At 37.0% G+C, this 22,434-nt stretch overlaps 1 protein-coding gene across 1 annotated transcript in view; it reads right to left on the bottom strand.

Moving 5' to 3' along the window:
- Positions 1-22,231, bottom strand: part of nbeaa (neurobeachin a) — a 270,715-nt gene extending 248,484 nt beyond the window's left edge. The window contains exon 1 of the mRNA XM_041260057.1: positions 21,632-22,231. Within this exon, the coding sequence (XP_041115991.1) occupies positions 21,632-21,898 (267 nt within the window). The 5' untranslated portion in view covers positions 21,899-22,231. The remainder of the gene's footprint in view (positions 1-21,631) is intronic.
- Between the last annotated feature and the right edge of the window lie 203 nt (positions 22,232-22,434).

Raw genomic sequence — 22,434 nt, forward strand, 5'->3', positions numbered from 1 at the left:
TAAAACACACGACCACGTGAAGTGCACAGTGAGGTATGAAAGTGAATTATTTTAAGCATTATTGTACCTGTCTTGTATCTTCATGTCTTTGTATTTTAATTTCATCAACTCTATTATAAGGTGCAATTTACTGAATACAAACCACATTTTGGTGAACACATGAAGGAGAATATACTACTTGCCTTTTTGTAGGTGTTGTTTCTCTTACTACCAACTATATCTACTGCACATTTGTTTCAACTCATTCATTTTTTCTTAACTAGAATGCTGAAATGCCATTTATTTGAATCGCAAATGAAACATTACCTGTCTGCAAACAGGAACCATGGCAGTCCAACAGACTAAACTGTAAATAAATTAAACAAATACTCAATTTCTGTTAAGTAGTTGTTGCTGTACAGGTATCTCTGCAAAAATGAGATGTGGGCTTCCTACACAAACATATGCTAGGCAATAGTTTCAATAAAAAGTGTCACATTTAATTTTGGATGCTTAGATATGTGGAAAAGTACTGTAGAATATTGTGGTGCACTAACAAATGAAACTCTTAGGAAAAAGGAAATGCCACAATGAGCTGTATTCAGTAGAATTTTTAAACAGCCCATCATCTATAAATTAAAACCTTTTTCACCTCGACTTCCATAGATGTACTTTTTGCCACAGGTTCTATAGGGAATTGTGGTAATTTATACCTTTATCCTAAACCTTATATGACTTAATAGTGAATATTAAAGACAATGACTAGTATTTATTACAGTATATCGAATTATGCAGTTTATTTAATAACACTTGTTCCATTATTGCAGTGATATAACAGCAAAAAACTACAGCAAATATATTGCTATGCAGGTTATATTAGTCAACTAGCTATACAGTAACAGTCTGATCAATTACTACCTTGTATGTCAGGAACTCTCTTGCAAGGTGGGGCTGGAAGTCCTCTGTAGTTCCCAGATGCTCAGGATCTATTTTCTTATATACTAGCCAACAACCAACTTTAGACTATACGCGTGCCCCAAGCTAATTGGCAGTTATAACCTTGGGTGACATTCCCCCCTGTTTCCTTAACACTTTAACTGCATGCATGACTTTATTGGTTCCATTACATTCAGGTCATAACCTGCCCTGTATCTAATCAGTCACTAAGCCCGAATAACCAAGCTTCATTTCTTCAAAACCATTCTTTCCATTACATCAACAAGTTCTTGCTACATGTATCCTATTAGCAATGAAATCTACCAATAATAGAATATCCTGCTTTGGTAGACAAAATGTGCACTTTCAAACCTACATTAACCCTTCCTTTCATCACAGTACACAACACACTCTGTTATACAGTCCAATTGTTGTACATAGTTTTCTACATTGCCCAATATCTTCCTACAGTTCCATCTACCTACAGCTCTATTTAAGGCAAGGACAGTAGGCCAGTGGTTCCCAACCTGTGATCCGTGGACCACTTGTGGTCCATGAGTAAACTTCAGGTGGTCCGCAAACAACTCCAAAAATTCAGTTACACAATTCTTGCAAAAAACAATCACACGTTGTGCTACCAATACTTCATTTACTTTCAATTTTCATTTACATCGGGAATGTTTATAAATTCTTATTACAGCTACCTTTGATGCAATACCAAGCATCGCCTTCAAAGCCGTCATTAACTGAAACAGCTTTCAAACGTGAAACAAATATGAACTAAAATAACTTACACATTATGAAGGCACATTTGTCTTGCCACAATTGCAGACCTCTTTTTTTTTAGCCAGCATTATTTAAAAAAATAAAAAAGTGCATCTAGCATTCATGTAAATGCACTGTTTTCTAATCTGTGGTTATTTTACTGCTTGTGTTCACTGAACTTAAAATAAAAAATGTAATCTGGCTGCCCTAGCCTTTTCACTCAGCAGAAAAGTAGCACACTGCATTGAATATTCCTAACTCTGTTTGAATAACTAAATAAAAAAATAAAAAAACCATGAAAACCACAGGTTTTGGTACTTTTCATTTTCAATATAAGTGCTACAGTGTTGCCAGGGGTATAGGTATATACCATTACTTCAATACGTTTTTGGAGAGGTTAGCTGCATATAGTAACAGAACTTAATGTGAAACAAAAAGAGGCTATATTTATAGCTTGACTTGTGAACTGTACAGTAGTGTGGCTGATCGATTTCAGCTCCATGTTATTATATGGGTTTATTCAGACAGGTTTAATATCTCACAAGACTCTATGCCAAAAGGAAATTCTATTAACATTACTTCTAGAAATAATGTGTAATGTCTGTTCTTGACGGCGTCATATTTAACCAAAATGCTATAAATCCTATCGACTGTGTGCCACCAATCCTGTTTAATTTACACATCACAGCCCACCAGAAATGGTAAGCAACATCCTGTACACTCTCCAATCATTTTTACATTTTCAAATTCTTCCCACCCATCTGTCTTCGTATTCCGGTGTATGAATGTGCAATGTGATATAGGGGCCATGACATTAATACAAATGCATGGTAGTCTAAGAATCTAAAATATCTGTTCACAAGGTAAAAAAGTTGAATGTCTATTAATACATTATTTTATTCTTTCTACATTGTGTCTAATTGTATACTATATTTACATTGCTATAGTATCACTCATATAAATATAGTATACAATTAGACACAATGTAGAAAGAATAAAATAATGTATTAATAGACATTCAACTTTCTTTATTTTCCTGCTACCCCCATTGTCGCTGCGGTCGATAAGTGGCAAATCACAATAGAAGTGCAGCTCACGTGATGTGTGTGTCAGAGTCTGGCGCGGGTCCGACTTTTACCACCCACTTCCGCCCGGGCCCCCAACCCGCTGCAACACTGTCTTCTTACCAGCGACAAGACCCGCTTTAATAAGACATGCAACCCGACCCAAACCTGCAAGTGTCTGTCCTTTACCTACTGCCTGTGTCGACTGACTCTCTCACATTCACACACAGACTGAGTTTATACAATAGACTATACAGCGTGGTAGCTTTCTCTAGTGGTCTGTATATATTTTAACATTGTAACATATTAACAATCTCTACTTACTTTACTATAAAATACCTCTCTATTCCTTTCATGCCACCAGCTGAAAAGGAGCTACACCTGTGCTTTCGCAAAGATGTACCAGTTTTGTGGCTGTTGTACACAAAAAACACAACAGGTTTTACAGGTAACGAATCTAGTCACATGTTCATTATTTTCATTCGCTAGGATTCCAAAAGAACACTTCTGATTTACCTCTCGAACTATAATCCATTACATGATATAAACCCTGCGCTATCTTTTGTTTCACCTTGTCCCCAAGCATTTCACCGTGTGCTACAAGGATCTTGACTTATCATAAGCAGCAATATAAACCGAGAACACTGCTTAATCAGAGGACTCCTCCCTAATTGCCTCCTGCTTTAGTGCAGGAAATACCAGTATATTTACCTTCTAATACGTTATTTGGGAAAGGGTTACAGGCAAGTACACTGAAAGTGCAGAAAGTGTTTTTGGTGATTCAAATTCAGACCAAATTGTCTGACTCGAAAAATGTTATTTTTTTTGACCTGCACCTGAACTGCGGAAAAGTTCACATTCCACCCCGAACCTGACCTAGTGTGTGTATGGGTCTGGGTATATAATTTAACTGGTGAGCAATTATTTCAATGGTCTCATCCAGTTGATAGTTCCCGTATTAACTGGCTGGACATAGGCATTTTTTACTGGTTTGCTGTATCCTATATTGTGCACAAACACCTAGGAATTGCACAAAGAATAATATTTGTCTCTTTATGTCTTACTGTACCAATTGTTATTCAAACTGGAGCTTGCTGACGCTCCATTGCCTTCTGTACCTTCTTGTACACTGGAATGGAAATGTGTGTTAACAAAGAACCATTTTTCTCAATCAAAAGTAAAATATCAGGAGCTGTGACAAATTACATTTCTGTTGATTCAGTTATTTTTCAGGAAGGCATATGAATATTTCAAGCTACATAAAAAATGTCAGAATTTAATTTTATTTGAAGGCTTAAAATGGTTACAATTTGCAGTGGATGAAATTGGATTCTGCAAATACATTGAATTCAGCAGCAAGACATGCAATGTGAAAATGACCAAAGACTAACACTAAATTAGGGAACAGAAAAGTAAAGTAGATATACTGCAGAAATCTGTTTGTGGAAGATGTTGTGACAACTACCTAGCCTTTGAATATGGTGTGACCTTTTACTCCCCTAGACAGCTGTTAAGAATGTGTACAGGAACACAAAGCACCGAACACCTATGTTAATCACACATGAGGCATCCTATAGTTCTTTGCTCTGCCTCTTCGAAGACAGTCAAACTACAATGGAAAGGCATGATAAGGGAATAACATGTAGAAGTCGAGTTGTTGGATAAGTAAATCATCTGATAACCAGAAAGCTGTCTCTAGCAGCTTGCTGAGCATTAAGATTACAGATGCCCTTAAAAAAGCGTACTGCTCTCCTTCTCTCTACCAGGCTCTGGCATCAGTTCATTTGAAACATTGATTACAATACAAGATTAGGTAGAAAATATTTAAAGTCCAGGGAATGGCTTTCTCTGATATTTAAAGTAAAATTTGCAGTGCCAGAAATAAACCAAAGACTGAAATTCAGATTCAGGTACAGATGTTGCACCAAGCTAGTTTTATTTAAGCCAGCCAACATTACAGAATGTATGCAATGTAATGTAGATGCCATCTACTTATATCTAAAGAACTCAAGAGACTTGTGGGGATAAATCCAGGGAATGCAGCTCAATCAGATACTGAAAATAAGAAACTCAAGAGTGTCATTGGATGATTGTTAAGGTTACGTGACTGATGCTTTTGATGTATTCTGCTACAATGCATCCCATCTCAGCAAGAAGGAGCCATATTTGTTAACATTAATCTCCACATATTTAGAACATATAATTTGCACAAGACTATACGTATTGAGGGGCAAGATATACATGAATTCAACACTTCAGCAACAGATCTGGTAATAAATCTTGTAACACAATGTGCTTCCAATTTCATGTTTGGTGCAACACAAAATAAAGTAGAGTATCTGTAGGAGATACACGTAACACCCTTTACCCAATCTGAGGATTATCCAACACGGTTTAAGAGAATAAAATGCCAGAATATTCTCAACTAGCTCCATGAAAAGCAAGTCTAGAAGGATTTACAGCAAGATGTCAAAACCTTGTCTTCTAAAACAGAGTAGCGGACAAGTCTTCATCACTTATCCCCGACATATTTTTGTATTAAATTGCAATAGCATACTGACTCAATGGCATTCTGGTTCGTTATTTTTATTTGCCCAATAATTTCACCACAGATTTTATCCCCCATTTACAATGTCCATTTTTTTCCTCACTGCAGCAATTTCCCACACAGTTCAAGAGAACCGAAGGTTCAAAGGGCGTTCTCTGATCCCTCGACCAAGTCAGTTTCCTCTTTTACACCCAGGAACACAAGAGCCGACATCAGCAAGCTACAAGCAACTAAGGCCAGATGCCACACCGTTTCCCGTTCGGATCATTGAGTTTACATACCATAGCTCAGTCCCTTTTCTAGCCGGCCAACTTCCACCTACCCACGGAAATAAAGTGTCATGCCATTTAGTCCAGGGTACTCTGCTCCCTTTATCTAATACCCTCTCAGGTTGGGAGGGAGATCTAACACCAAGCGTCATTCGATCTTTGTCACAGTCAGGCATAAGGTTTTCTGAATGCTCTGAATTCTAACACAGAAGCACCTGTGTGCAAATAACTTGTTCTACCATAATAGAAATGTGTATTATGTACTGCAGTAAATGTGAAATAATGTATATATTTTACAAACTCTTTTTGGCAGAGTGAACTCTTCTCCAACTACTCCTCTATCAAATTCTTTGGATGTAGGTATTTTTCTCTTTCCAATGTTGTATTAGTTAAGTGAATTATTCTTTGCCTTTGTAAAACCACAATCAGAGTTCAGGGACAATAGTTGTTTATTTCCTAAGATTAATGTGAATTAGGATAGTGAAACACTGAATGTTTTTGTTAAACGTAAAGTTTTTTGCAATTAAACAGAAATTGCTCAGTAAATCTAAAGAAAACATAAAAAACCATGCTGGTATGTGTTGCAGTATGTGGTAATTCAAATTAATATGTTTTATGGAACTGGCCACAGCTGCCCTAGATATTGGTTAATGCAGTATGGTGCTGCTGCCTTTGGTATCTTGTGGAATTGGAGTGCAGTCCTTCCTGTATAAAGGTCTCATACTTGAAAAGTGTCATCATCAGATCAAGAAATTCAAATGAAAATTCAAATTCAGTTCAAATGAGGCTGTGTGTTTAGAATTGGATTTTCCATTCAATATTTCTGTACTGGAAGTAACATTCTTGAATTATCCTTTTTAAATCATTTATAATTGCCCTTTCCTGTTTCCAATTTTTAATCAAAGCACTTTTAAAAGTTTTAATATGGTTCAACAATGACATTAGGCAAAGCTCTGCATTGTTTTGTCTTAAATTCTTTGCTTCGGATGTTTGCTCTTTAACATTTGCCAGGAATTTGTACTAATCCTGGCAAGCATGCAACTCTCCAGGAGTCTAGGGGGAAAAAAATAAAAAATAAGGGCTCATTATTTTCTGCAGCCAACAATAAACTTAACTGACCTCCAAATCAAACAAAGTTAACAATGCTAGTGTCCCTATACACAACCTTTCTTTAAACAAAACCCACATTTCTCATCGCAGCATTTAAAAAACAAATCCCTCTCAGGACCTGTAAAGATTCAATTTCCAAGAAACATCAGCTACAGTATTAATCCAACAACCGCATAAGGGAAACATTATTCAAAACGGTGGACAAGCAGATTGCACAGTAGTCATAAAAAGAAACTCATTTATAAAATTTAGACAAATGTTTTGGCAAGAATATTTAGATTATGACCATGACCAGTTAAATACTGGTGTTATGTTGTCTAGACATCTTTAGAGGTCAGCAATGTTTAAAGAGTTTCATATATTTGCTATCAGCATAAAGTTAGTACGTGCATTTGGTAAACAGTAAGAATGTGTCTACCCCATATTATACAGTTCTTGGCTTGCTTTCAATTGTAAGCCTTAGTTGTAAGTCTGTGGCAGGCACAAACAGATACCACATAATCAATGACTGCCTGTCTCTGTGATGCATTTCCCTCCTAAAGATAAGACTTCTGGGAGGGACCCATCACTTTTTTTTTCACTTTTATCAATTATAAGTAAAAGCCACTAAGTAAAGTGCAATACAGAATTCAAATCAAAGAAAACAGTAAAATACCTAGCGTTGGAACAGCTGTATTGCTGAACTGTTGCATTCTCAGCAGCAACTACTCAAAGCACCCACACCTGTCATAACTCTTCTTCTGAAGTTCTGCTCATTGCTATACTGTACTTGTTGTACACACCATTATCCCCTCTACAGCTGCTGAATGTTTTCTCTCACATCCATAAACTAGCCTACATGTAGATTTCATCACGAATTGGAGAGGCAGTCGATCACACTTACTGCATTATGTGTTTCCAGGTTCTAGTGATGGGTTATTATTTGCTTCAAGTTTCTGATAATATCAGGCTCCCAAGTAGTGCATCCAGTAAAGGCACTCTGCGTGGAGTGCAAGTTGGCCCTTTAGCCGGGAGATCACTGGTTCGACTCCAGGCTATTCCACTGCCGACCGTCGACCAGAGTTCCCAGGGGGTGGCGCACAATTGGACGAACGCCACCCGGGTGGGGAGGGATTAGGTCGGCCGTGATGTCCTCGGCTCACTGCACACCAGCGACCCCTGTAGACTGGCCAGGTGCCCGCGGCCCTGCCTGTAAGTTGCCCAGAACTGTGTGGTCCTCCAAAGCTACAGCTCTGAGATGGCTGCATGACAGGCCTGCAGAGTGAAAAGAAGCGGACTGCTATCGGACACACGCATCCTACGAAACGTGTGCCCGTCTTCGTCTCTCCCGAGTCAGCGTGGGGGTGGCAGTGGTGACCAGAGTTGAAAAAACATAATTGGGCTTTCCAAATTGGGGAGAAAATGAGAAATTAATGATTCCAAATTTAAAAAAAAAAAAAACTTTTTGATATTATAGGATGCAGTAATTCATGAGCGCAAAGCTCAAGCAATGTATGATTCAGTCACCAAAACCCAAAGATGCAAATTATAACCATGCGTAATCACAGCAGCCCCATTTTTTTTTATAATACATGAATCTACTATATGCGCATTCATGTACCAAATGACAATTATTCTGTAAAATAGGCCACTGGCAAACCTACAATATTGGGCCAATACCTGGAGTAAAAGAAAAAAAAATTGAAGATTCTGTGATCTAGGTTAGTTGTTAATTGTCGACACAAGATAGCTTTTCCTTATATTTCAGAAGATTAATCTTATTAGCCTTTTACAGAGGAAAACCTACCTGGAAGGAACAACTTGCAGCCTAATTAACACAATTCTTTACCATATCCGTTGCATCAATCTTATACTTTGTCAATGAAAGATTAATTAAAAACCATCTTAATTAGCAAAGATAAGACATGGTGGCACACCGCAAGCAGACCAGTTTAACATGAAGAGACCAGGCCATTCAATTCATAGGCAATGTTCACAGGGATCCTACTCATGATCAATATTTGGGTTCTTCAGTATCTGGGTACAACTGATTTGTGTTCAGTACTTTTAATATAATGTAATAGACTTTTAACAAGCTGTATCAGGGTCTGGAAAACAGCAGGAAATTACAATTTGACACATCAGTATTGTAATGTAGTTCTGGGTTGCCCAACAGATGGTTCTCCAAAATATTTATTTTTCGATTTACAGAACAGTTTTTCACTGGCCTTTAATGGATTTACAATGACTAGAAAGACAAATACCGGTAGTTATCTGATAGAAGCAAAGGTACAGCAAAATCAAACAAAGCTATCACAGGCCAGGAACACTATAGTACAGTCTTTGTTTATTCTGGTACACCCTTGTTTGTTTCCAACTTTATTCAGCTTTTTAATTATAGTAAACCAAATCTAACAATTTCAAATGTTTTTTTATTTAATTTGTGTTTGGCGTTTTCTGGCTTTTAAAGCCAAAAGGTTGGACAGATCGCAAACTGCAAATTAAGCTGCCTATAACAGCTTTATACACGGCTTACATTCTCACGCTTTAGATCTTAATGGAAATATGATTCTTATTATTAATACGTTTACAACTTGAGTATGAACATATCATTTTGAAGGGGATCCTAGGGGGGTGCTTGCTGTACATACATTGATAAGTCATTCATCCAAGTAAAACATTGGTCAGCAATAAAAAATACATTTTCATTATTGTTAACTCCCATGGTGGCCGTAGAGCCTAGATATAAGCAATCATTCAGTGCAAGCTCAAGTCCTCACAAACAGACCGATGTACTGTTTGTCATGAGGTATGCTGTAAAAGCAAATTAGAATACCACGATGAAGAGACGCCAACCATCTACCTTTCAAAGATGGGCTAAACCTCTGCACTAGCGTAGCTACACTGTGGCCATTGCCCCAGCCGCCACGTCAGGATGGGACGTGCAAATTGTTTTTCATTTTTATTTATTTTTTTTTTTTATTTACTTACTTTTTCCAGGGGCCGTTGAGATTTTTTCTTGGGGAGGTGTCAGGATAGCATCCTATTGACTAGATATTCCGTCTCAGCCAGGGAAACCACACACTTGAAAATACAGTTTCTTAAAAAACAGTTCCAGCCGCTTGCCTATTAAACTATTCTGATTGGCTGGATATACGTTAACCCCAACTGCACACAGTTAACCTTTACACACAATACAGTATGGAAGTTAAATGTGCATGTTTAGAATTGTTTTAATGTGATGCAGTGCCGAAAGATCACCTCATTCGAGAGCATTAGCGCTAAACATGGACCAATTCAGACAGCTGGCCAGAAAAGCAATACTAGTGAGCGCGGCTTCCAGAGTTCCTATAACTTATTTTAAGATAACTCAGAAGTACTGTACATAGCAAAGAAAGATTGACAGGTCCCGTTATCACTGCTGCTTTGCCCGCAGTGCCATTTACTAGATGTTTGATATCATGGTCTTCTTTTTCATGTCTTGGCTTTAGGGCTACATATTTTTAAACCATTACTGACAAAATAAAATGAGTAATTAAAGACTAATGCAACGCTAGCTTCAGCTTCTTGTTACCCAGTGGTTAGTTTTGACTGCAACTATATGCAACTGAAAGTAATGTTTTTATGTGGTTTCAGAATAGTTAATAGTTTTAAAAAATGGTACATAATGGAAATAACTGGGTAGGACTGGGCAAGATGCACAGTTTAACCATGCTGAAAATACTATTAAATACAGTTTCCGACAGATTATTATTTATTTATTTATTTTAAACTTGTACATGCACAGGTGGCAATATATTTTTTAATTCTTTTGGAAATCGTATACATTATCAGTGTTTTTAACATGGGTGTTTTGCCCCATCCAACTCATGAAACTTTGTTCTTGTAAGGTATGAATAGTTGGCAAATACTGTTTTCTATTCAAAGCATTATTCGACATTACCACGCACTAATAGAGAAAACTGTTAAGCTTTATTTAAACTAATGATTATAGTTTTCAATCTGGATGTTTTCATTAAAAAAATGAAAAAACACACTTTGGTTAACGAATATTAATCTATTCATGTAACACATGAAAACCTATTTTCACATTTAGCTATTCAATAAGCTACTAGGAACGTGCATTTTGCTTACGTTTTATGAACGTTTAAACCCTATACATTGACATGCAGCAATGACCAAAAGTTTTGCATCACCCTATAGAATTAACACACTCCGTTTCATAAAGTTTAATGAAACCTGCTGAATAATGTTACGTTAACATATTGAATTACACACCGCTTTGTAGGGTTTTCCATATAGGCTACTTAATGAAAAACAGACAAAAGTTACATTTTGAAATCTAACATGAAATACTGTGCTATATTATGGCTTCTGGTAGACTTCTGCGATATCATTTAGTATCTTCTTTGATTACATGATAAATGAAATATCTAAATCATGTTCATATATTTTGTTTTATTTTTTAATTGAATACTGTCTCAATCCGAAAATTCTAGGTGCTGCGAAAGTTTTGGCAATAGCTGTATTTAAAACTGAATCAGACTAAAGGGGAACGCTTGGCACTGTCAAAAAATTGAAAGTTTCTAGAGGTATTTCTATTTTTGCCCCAGTGGCAAAAATTTCCTGGCTACTCCAGCGAACCTCTGCATACACTGTTCAAAATCTATGAATGAACAGAGACCGTTCTGGTGATTTTTGGATTCATTTGAAAATACACCTTGATACCTGATAAACAAAAGGGAAAAAATATGTTGTGTGTCTTTTTTTTTTTTTTTTTTTTTTTTTTTTTTTAATCACAGTAATGTAACAATTTAGTTAAGATATGAAAATCGCTCCATTGGTCATAAGAGTAATTCAGTTACACTCGAAAAAACTTTTTTTTAGATCCACATTATAATTATGTAACAGTAGCATTTTTGACTAACACAGCTGAGTCATTCATGTTTGCCATTTGCATTCCAAAAATGTTGTTTCCTAGCTAATCATATCATATCAGGGAAAAGGTACTTTGGGTATCATCATATGGTGTGTGAAGTTTTTAATCACACCATACAGCACTGTCATTATTATTATTATTATTATTATTATTATTATTATTATTATTATTATTATTATTAATAATAATAATAATAATAATAATAACCAAGGCAGCTTATGTGTTTTTGCTGAGGTCACACTTCTGACATTTAAGAGTTACTTTAAGTCAATGTGCTAAATATGTAGGCTATAGAAAAATTGACTGTGAAATTGACTTTGAATTTTACTACAGTACAATGCTAGAACACCTATCCCACCCAAATCTTAGCATTTTTGTTTGGTTTTGTTATTTTAAAACATCTTAAAGTGATAGCAGCTACAAAATAATTCCATACATCTTACCCATGTTGTACTCCTATTACATACATGCTGTCTTAAAAGTACAGTTTTAAAAGAAACATGTGTTATAGCCATCATGAACTTTCATTTTAAAATATCTGGTTTGCAAACAGAGATTTGTGAATTACTGAAATAACGAGAGTACTGTAATTTAACTTGGATCTGTGACAGAGACAGAATGATTCTTGGGGATAAATCTCCCTCCTGACCTGTGAGGGCGCTGTGTAAAGGGAACAGTGCCCTGGACTGGAAGGCCAGATAATTCATTCCCATAATTCATTGGATCATAAAATAAAAACACCATTGCACCTGGATTATCATTGTCTGTCTGTTATTGATCACTGCATCACTCCTGCACCTGTACACTGCAGACCACTCTGTCACAGCATCTCAATGAAATCAAAATGGACAGCGCAGAAGTAGAACATACCGAAATACTCATAAGCACATATTAAAACACTAATCTTAAATATTTGTCAAGCACTGCACTCAAAGGAGCACTTTTAGAGTCACAATCTTATCATAAAAATGCCTTGTAAGATTTATCAACAGTTGACTTCCAAATATGTTCTGGAACAGCAGAGTTTACAATCTGTTCAAAAGCAACAGTTCAAAGAAAACAAATCAAAATAGATTCTTCTGTACTTCTATTAATAATAAATACTGCATAAATGTTACATGTTTGCACTTAAAAACTGTTATCTTTGGATTTAAGTCATCTTGTGAGCCTTGTGTAAATATAGACTTGTTAGTGTTATTACCGTATTTGCTCGAGTATATGTCGAGAAATTTAACAACCAAAACACAATCCTGAGGTGGGGGGGGGGGGGGTCGACTAGTACACGAGCAAACATCTATTGTTAAACCACCTTATGTCAGCAAATCTTTAATGTCTACAAAATGCATGGCCGGAGTGTAATTAGCGCAATCCCCGTCTGTACACTGCAGCAGGCATGTGTTCAGTGTTCTAGGCAAGTTCACATATTGTACTTAGCCACGCACCAGTAGCCTGCAAATTGTAGGTTTGCGGTATAAAGAGCTGCTGTGGTTTAGATGCTACTATCATGTATTATGCACATTCCACTGTATTTAATGAATTATGCATTTTTTTTTTTTTTTTACTGTACCTCATGTATTATGCATTTCTCTGTATTTTAAAGTATTGTGGATTTTCTTGTTATTACTGCATTTTGTAATGCTTTGTGATGGTGGTCCACTGTGAAAGGAACTACATAAAATAAAGAATGATTGACTGATATTCGGGGAGATGGTGTTGAATTCTTACAGTGCCGCGAAAAAGTATTTGCCCCCTGTCTAGGGGTGTTGCGGTATGACGATCAAAAGATAATCGTGATAAAAATTCTGGCAATTATTGTATCATCAATATTTTTCAGTATCGTGGTAATTATTTATATTTATGATTCACCAACTTCAAGTGATAATTTGTAATGCTAAATTATTCATACAAATAAGCTCAAATTGCAGTGATGGAATTTTTAAAGTGATCTGCCAGTACCATACTGTATACTTCGTCCTGCATTCTCTTTTCCAGTGTAGAAACTCTGATCTACTTTTCTAATGCTCTGATTGGTCGTGTTACATGGCCCACTGTGTAACATCAATTACATTTAAATCACGTGTGAGTTTACGGCACCACTGCACTACAAGATGACAGACAGTGAAGAGGGAAACCAACTGTACCCCCCAAAAACCAAATTAAATCAATAATATCAAATTAAATAACAAATTAAATTTGCATTTCAAATATCGAGAATTGTATACATATCTATTGTATTATAAGTAAGCACCATTTTTTTGTTTGTTAAAGTTTAGGCTATACTGATTTCATACCTATTATAACTTAATAAACAGTAAACCTTATAAATTTGTAAAGTTTTTTTTTTTTTTTTTTGTAGTTCTTTGCAAATTATAGTGTTTATTGCAATTATCGTGATAATAACACACACAATAATTGTATGAGAAAATGTTCATATCGTGACACCCCTACAAGCAAGTCTACATCAGATGGTTGAAGAACAAAAAATTTTAAGTTTTGGAATGGCCTAGTCAAAGTCCAGACCTAAACCCCAATTGAGATGTTGTGGCAGGACCTGAAACGAGCAATTTATGCTCGAAAACTCACAAATGTCACTGACTTGAAGCAGTTCTGCATGAAGGAGTGGGCCAATTCCTCCACGGCGCTGTGAGAGACTGATCAATAACTACAGAAAGCGTTTGGTTGCAGTTATTGCTGCTAAAGTTGTCGTAACCAGTTATTGAGTCGAAGGGGGCAATTACTTTTTCACACGGTGCATTGGGTGTTGCATAACTTTCTTTAATAAATAAATGAAATAAGCATCAAAATTTAGTGTTTTTTGTTCACTTAGGGTCCCTTTTATCTAATATTAGATTTTGGTTAAAGTTCTGATAACATTCAGTGTCAGAAATATGCAAAAATGCAGAAAATCAGACAGGGCGCAAATACTTTTTCACAGCACTATATATTAAAATGTACCTCAACGCATGCTAGGTACATATCTCCTGCCAAAGAATAGTTGATTAGGTATCAGTGTCATTCTGATAATGGAAGTTGCAACCATCAAAAGCTCAAACAATCAGGTTTAAGATGCACAGTACTTGCAAGAAATATGGCCAAATTTTGGACGCCTAAATACACACTTCAATAGCTGAACCAACCTTGTGTCATTACCTTTAAAAATGTAGAAAGTCTGGGTGGAATGTCTTATATCTAAACCATTTCAAATGTGGACATATAAAATCAGCAGATACAGAGAAGTGTTCACTGCCCCCAAACAACCAAATGACTAATTCCAAAGTAGGCACAATAACTAGATTTTCTGTTACCGAAGAAGAACACCACCACTTAGATGAAGAATACAATGTATTTTTATTATTTATTGCGTGATTCAAATAATGGGTTTCCTATATCCTATATGGCCACAGCTCTGTTATTTGGCAGCCTAAAGGATTACAGAAACGCATTACATTACATTTGTTGTGTTCCATCTTGTCCATATTGCAGCAATGTGCTTTTCAACAGAATCCCAATTGTTTTATTCACACATCAAGAATCATAAATCACCTGCAGAATGAATTTCTCAACTTTTAGCTTTCCACAGGAAAAACAGAATTTCTCTTGCAAACGTCACAGCGTATCCAGATCTTGCTCCCTTCAGCAAGTATGCGTATTCTCTGTTCCACAACACTCCACCCAATTCAATCAGAGCACTAGCATTGCTGTAGGAGGTACGTGATCTGGATATGCTACCAAATTATATTTCTCCAGGCGAACGCTACAGAGTAAAAGTTGTCCCTGGTTGATTTAGGACCCATTATGTATAAATAAAAAATATAAATCAGGGTTTGTGTTGAACTATACTGCTGTGAACATGGGACACAGCAAAGGTAAAGCAACTGTAAACACTGCAGGGTGTTCTTAAGTGCAGCTCACAACATTAGCCATCAAAACAGGGTTAGTCTCTAAACTTCCATCCTAATCAGTCTGTTCCTATCATGCATATCTTGGTTTAACAATGATGTAGTATTTAAGAAGTGTTAAGCAAGGTCAAATACAATGAACACATATTAGCACAAGCAACATTATTACTGGTCTCCCTTTTTTAATGAAGATAACACTATAAAACTAAACCCTGCCTGCTGGTATAAAATCACTGCGCTCCATGATCTACCGCAAGAGATTAAAATAGCAAAAAACTGAAAAACAAAACCAGTAATAATGCAGCTCATGCTAGAGAGAAGGATGGAAATTGAGTTTAAAACCTTGGTTAGTAGTATGAATGTTTTCTTTATTATCTTTTTTCAAACTAAAATATTTGTGTTACATTTGGAAACCAAAGCTACTGTACCTTTTGCACAAAATAATTAATTTACCAACTGTTATTTGCTTGATTATATTTATTTGGATGATCTACAGAACATGTCCCCTGAGATACAACATAATCGTTTCCAAGGACATTTTGACCTAATTTGTGCATGGTTTACTAGAACTAGGGCTTCTGTTTTTCACTTTTGATTATTTTCATTTTTATGTGCATATTTTTAACTATTTGAGATACCCAGAATTTTTTTTTTTTCTGGGGATTTCACTTTTTATACTGATTATTGTTTTCAGTTATTTTCCAAAATGCTTGGGCATTTTTTCTGTCACGATATGTATAGTCACTCAACAGCACACTTAAGCTTCTTTCCTTTGCTGTCTGGGGTTGTTGTGTGTCTAGGCTTTTTTTTTTTTTTTTTTTACATTTTGCAGTTTTCAACTTTGTTTGAAATCCTCCCTATCTAATTGTAATGTACTTTAAATCTTACAAACAATTATAATCTTGTGTTAAATCTCGCAAGCAGAGTCTCCAATAGAAATGTAGGAATTTGCCGCCATTCAGTAGTTGGAGCGGGTTTAAAGTATTCTGATTGAATCAATGATAGATACAAGTCAGGAAGGTGGGTCAATGACCAACTGCACTGGTTTGTTTTGGGTTTTTTTTGTAGTAGTTTTGGGGTTTTCTTAATGGAAAAGGGGTGAAATCAACATGAATTTAGTAACCATTTCCAGTGTTTTTCCTGTGTTTATTGTCTATACAGCGATTTAATTTTTTAAAACCAAAACTTTCACTGAAAACATGAAAGAACACTAAGCAAAACTTCTCAAATATCAGTCCTTTAACTTGGCCAATTTCTCTACATTCTCCACTAACGCAGACTTTTTCAGTTCAGTGCTTAGAGCTCTGTTGTAAAACTAACCCTGGCCCTCGAGAACATTCTTCAGAGGTAATGACATTAAGCTGAAAACATGGGGGATACTCCTCCATAGTGATTCATCTAATACTTCTCAATTGCTTCACACAACCAAAAGTCACGTGCTTGTAATCAAAAAGTCAACAGAAAATGTTTTGAAAGGAGGCAGAAGAGTCATTTCTGATAAATTATCAGCAGAAGACAAAATACTTTAATAATCAGTTTTACCGTAGGTCCTGAACCAAGTGGTCCAATGTGTATTTTGCACAGTATCTAACTTTCCTGTTCCAGAGACAAATAGCTGGCTTTTTACACAGCGTGGCTGTACTGAATCTTCCAGTCCAGTGAAATATATGCGTGTGTGGCAGCACCAGCTGTGTGCTGTGTTCTGCAGAGCACACAGATAGTAATTACTCAAGCTGAACAGCACTAAACTTTTCTTCTGTTGGAGCAGTATTTTTACTTTGCCCTTGATCTCTAAGCTTGTTATTGTCCCCTAGGTACTGATATGCTCTGGTATAAAAAATAAAAAAAAACACATCAGTTTCTCATGTATTTTTTCAGCTATCTACAGTCACAATATAAAACACATACTTTTTAAAAAAATAAGTAAATTCTAATTCGTTCTAGACAGTAGGGTTTCTTTAAATCTTTTCAACTAATGGAATTCATTGCATAAAAATAAAGTTAATGCTACCTAATTAAGGAATGTTAAATGAAGGAAAACTATTTCAAACTTTCAGTTTGCATATTCTTTATTTAGGTATAGAAAGTAAGATTTTTTTTTGCACTGAAAAATACTTAAGGACAAAAAAGGACAAGCTTAATATTTATTTTGTGAGTTTTTGGAACACCTACAGTGGCTTGCGAAAGTATTGACCCCCCCTTGGCATTTTTCCTATTTTGTTGCCTTACAACCTGGAATTACAATGGATTTTTATTTGGATTTCATGTAATGGACATACACAAAATAGTCCAAATTGGTGAAGTGAAATGAAAAAAATAACTTGTTTCAAAAAATTCTAAAAAGTAAATAACGGAAAAGTGGTGCGTGCATATGTATTCACCCCCTTTGCTATTAAGCCTCTAAATAAGATCTGGTGCAACCAATTACCTTCAGAAGTCACATAATTAGTTAAATAAAGTCCACCTGTGTGTAATCTAAGTGTCACATGATCTGTCACATGATCTCGGTATATATACACCTGTTCTGAAAGGCGCCAGAGTCTGCAACACCACCAAGCAAGCGGAACCACGAAGACCAAGGAGCTCTCCAAACAGGTCAGGGACAAAGTTGTGGAGAAGTACAGATCAGGGTTGGGTTATAAAAAAATATCCGAAACTTTGAACATCCCACGGAGCACCATTAAAGCCATTATTAAAAAATGGAAAGAATATGGCACCACAACAAACTTGGCAAGAGAGGGCCGCCCACCAAAACTCATGGACCAAGCAAGGAGGACAATAATCAGAGAGGCAACAAAGAGACCAAAGATAACCCTGAAGGAGCTGCAAAGCTCCACAGCAGAGATTGGAGTATCTGTCCATAGGACCACTTTAAGCCGTACACTCCACAGAGCTGGACTTTACGGAAGAGAAAAAAAGCCATTGCTTAAAGAAAAAAATAAGCAAACACGTTTGGTGTTCGCCAAAAGGCATGTGGGAGACTCCCCAAACATATGGAAGAAGGTACTCTGGTCAGATGAGACTAAAATTGAGCTTTTTGACCATCAAGGAAAACGCTATGTCTGGCGCAAACCCAACACCTCTCATCAACCCGAGAACACCATCCCCACAGTGAAGCATGGTGGTGGCAGCATCATGCTGTGGGGATGTTTTTCATCGGCAGGGATTGGGAAACTGGTCAGAATTGAAGGAATGATGAATGGCGCTAAATACAGGGAAATTCTTGAGGGAAACCTGTTTCAGTCTTCCAGAGATTTGAGACTGGGACGGTGGTTCACCTTCCAGCAGGACAATGACCCTAAGCATACTGCTAAAGCAACACTCGAGTGATTTAAAGGGAAACATTTAAATGTCTTGGAATGGCCTAGTCAAAGCCCAGACCTCAATCCAATTGAGAATCTGTGGTATGACTTAAAGATTGCTGTACACCAGCGGAACCCATCCAACTTGAAGGAGCTGGAGCGGTTATGCCTTGAAGAATGGGCAAAAATCCCAGTGGCTAGATGTGCCAAGCTTATAGATACATACCCCAAGAGACTTGCAGCTGTAATCGCTGCAAAAGGTGGCTCTACAAAGTATTGACTTTGGGGGGGTGAATACTTATGCACACTCAAGTTTTCTGTTTTTTTGTCTTATTTCTTGTTTGTTTCACAATAAAAAATATTTTGCATCTTCAAAGTGGTAGGCATGTTGTGTAAATCAAATGATACAAACCCCCAAAGAATCAATTTTAATTCTAGGTTGTAAGGCAACAAAACAGGAAAAATGCCAAGGGGGGGGGGGGGGGGGGGGGGGGGGGGGGGGGGTACTTTCGCAAGCCACTGTAGTCACTAACAGTATATGATTTACATTTAGTTCAGGGGCAACATGCTCTTTAGTTGAATTCTCAAAGGCTTTTTTATTTTACAGTATGAACAAATTCTCCTTCTCTCTAATATTGACAATAAACACAAACATTTAAAATGTTTTACTATATGTGTGGCAAAACATTATCTGATCACAGCCTGACAATCAATATAATGCATTTAGAAAATGTTTGTGTTATAACCATGACCTTATTTCTGAATCTGTGTGGAATATCAAGCTGTAATCACTTGAGACATAAATTTTTCAAAACTTGCTCTTCATAAAATGCACAGGCTATCAATTAACGCCTGCCCCTCACAACAAATGAATGCATCCCATATTAAACACTGCTGGAGTGCACTCCACCTCAATCAATAATGCAGCACCACTAGACATGGTTGTGGTTTCTGGGATTTACCACAATAAAAATATCTACCTCCCCAAGTCCTTATTCCAAACACATACAGTATTGTACCATGTGCGCACACACACAACCATACATCAGACACAGATGATGAAGTGCAGGAAGTAATGCACAGTCCAGGTTTACATGTTGTTTTGTCTTTTACTGCACAGTTTCTTTCAGCCCATCTGTTAAGCACTGGCTGGTTCTAAATACATTACCACTGCAGCAGCCCCCCCCCACCCCCCACCCCACAAGCCTGCTTTCACATTCAGATCAGTTCCCTGCCAGTGAAGGCGCTACTACCCCCTCACTTGTACACATTTATGAGCATTACGTGGCTTTTAATGCTGCAACATCTTACTTAAAGATAAGACATGTGTAACCCCGATGTGAAAAACATATTGCTTATAGATGCACACTGAAAAACCACCGTTTTAAGACTGTAGAGAGCTCAGATAATGCCTACAAGCAACTGATTTTATAAAAAGGAAGCTATACAGCCATAATTTGTATTACACATTTAAGGTGGGCCTTCACCTATCTTCTATTTAACACTGGGGAAGGTATTACAATAAAAATCTTCTCAAAATGCAATAAAGTATTAGATACAAGGAAAACCTATATATATATATATATATATATATATATATATATATATATATATATATATATATATATATATATATATATATATATAGTATGTAAAGCATTTTTAAACTCAACACGTTCATTGTAAATAAAGAAAAGAGCACCAGAAAAACAAATGACTCAAAAGTCTGAAATGTGTTTGATGTGCAGGGTACCTTATCAAAAATATTGTAAAGCCTATACCAGCATCATAGGTGATGTCTACACCCGTCTCATCTGCTTCCGTGCACATTTGACTTGCATTATTGTATTGCTTCTGTTCCTGCATGCACCTACAGCCGGGCGTAAATAATAAAAGCACCGGGTTAATAAATATCCGTTAATTGCACGCAGTGCAGCGTTTTGGTTCTATCTGTCGTCAGACAAACGTAAACAGACGCCAAAAATCTAAACACTGAACGGTGCAGACAAAAAGGGGCAGGTTCAGAGAAGAGTATTCATATCGCCAGCATCTGTTCTCATGTTAACCCGTCAGTTGTGGATACAAAGTATGGTTGGTATTTTTTCTAAACAATCAGCCTACATTACTATCCATCCACTTCATTTTTTTGGCTAAATAATTAAACAATTCAGATGCTATTCTACTGTGCATTTAACTTCCCAAAACAACGCAATTTGTTCTAATATAGCAACTGGTTTTAAATGGTAAGCAGAGGAGCAAAATGTTTTTCCTTTTGTAACTTCATGGGACAATGCGGTCCATAAGTAACCCAGCCCTTTAATAACTATCTGCCTTTTCGAAGACATTCAAATGTTGAATTTCCCCATCTATACAATACATCACCTTCGCAAAACAGATACCATTTTAAACTGCTTTCGCGTGTGTCACAAATGGCATCCACCAATAAAGAAGCCGGCTATAATGTAACAAACGAATCAGATTGATTGTACTAAAAAAAAAAAAAATACAGATAACAATTTTACAATTATTTTAGTACAGTAACATGACAGCGCAAAACAGAAGATCCAGATTGCAACCTAGTTAATATTAACAAAGACAATTCAATAATCTTGCCACTAAGGAAAAAAGCCTCATTGCACCTATGTTATAACACCCATCACCGTGTGTCTGGCATAAACACATAGTTGCATTTTTTTCCTATCACCTTGTAGATACCCAAACAGTCAAACTGTACTTGCACTGCAAGAAAAAAAAGATATTATAAGGAGATCGTATATTTTAATAATACCTGCAATTAATGCCAGTGTAGACTATTTATCGTGTGGCTCGTATTAATCTTACCAGGTTCAGAACAGTCTCGACGATGTCCCTGTTGCTAACCTCTCCGACCTGGATCAGTCCGATCAAGACGGCGAATTTCATCTTGATATTCCGGATCGGGACTGAGGGGTTAATCACCCCGGCCGGCAGAACCATCGAACCCGAACCCGACACCATCACCTCCCCGGCAGCGGAGACAGCAGCACCTTGCTGGCCAAGACCAGGGAGAGGTTCTCGGTCGGAGAGCGAAACCGAACCCGGTACCGACACCGGCTTCTCGCTCGACATTTCCACCCGAAACCGAAGTAGCGGCTGCGGTGTCACCTGCTTCTATCACCCTCCGACTGAGAAAAGCATCAAGATGAAAAAAAAAAAAGAAAATTCTGGAATAATAACAAGAAAAATTATATCTTTTCCTTTTAAATTCCACTCTTTGCACCACGTACGATTTGAAATGCAAGCTGCTCGCTGTTAGACTGTATTTCTAAATGATTAGCAGAATGTGCTATCTTTTTTCTAAATAGCTAGCAGATGTCAGCCAGTAGCGGTGCAGTTGCTAGTGTTGTCGTTTGAAGCCGATACAGCTCACTCCGCCATGTTGCCGCCCCCTGCCTGCGGTACTGCTCACCACGCCTGCGTACTGAGAAGGGGGAGAGGGGGGGGAGGGGGGAGAAAGGGGGAATGGGATTGGCAGGGGAGCTTGTCCCGTTAGACTGATAGCGGCAGGTGAGCAGGTGCATTCTGGAATTGGACCGTGGGGACGAGAGGAATAAACTAGACTTAAAAGTGAAAGCAAATGTTGTTGTGCGCCTTCTGCCGAGTGA

The sequence above is a fragment of the Polyodon spathula genome, chromosome 9, assembly GCF_017654505.1.
Source record: "Polyodon spathula isolate WHYD16114869_AA chromosome 9, ASM1765450v1, whole genome shotgun sequence".
Lineage (NCBI taxonomy): Eukaryota > Metazoa > Chordata > Actinopteri > Acipenseriformes > Polyodontidae > Polyodon > Polyodon spathula.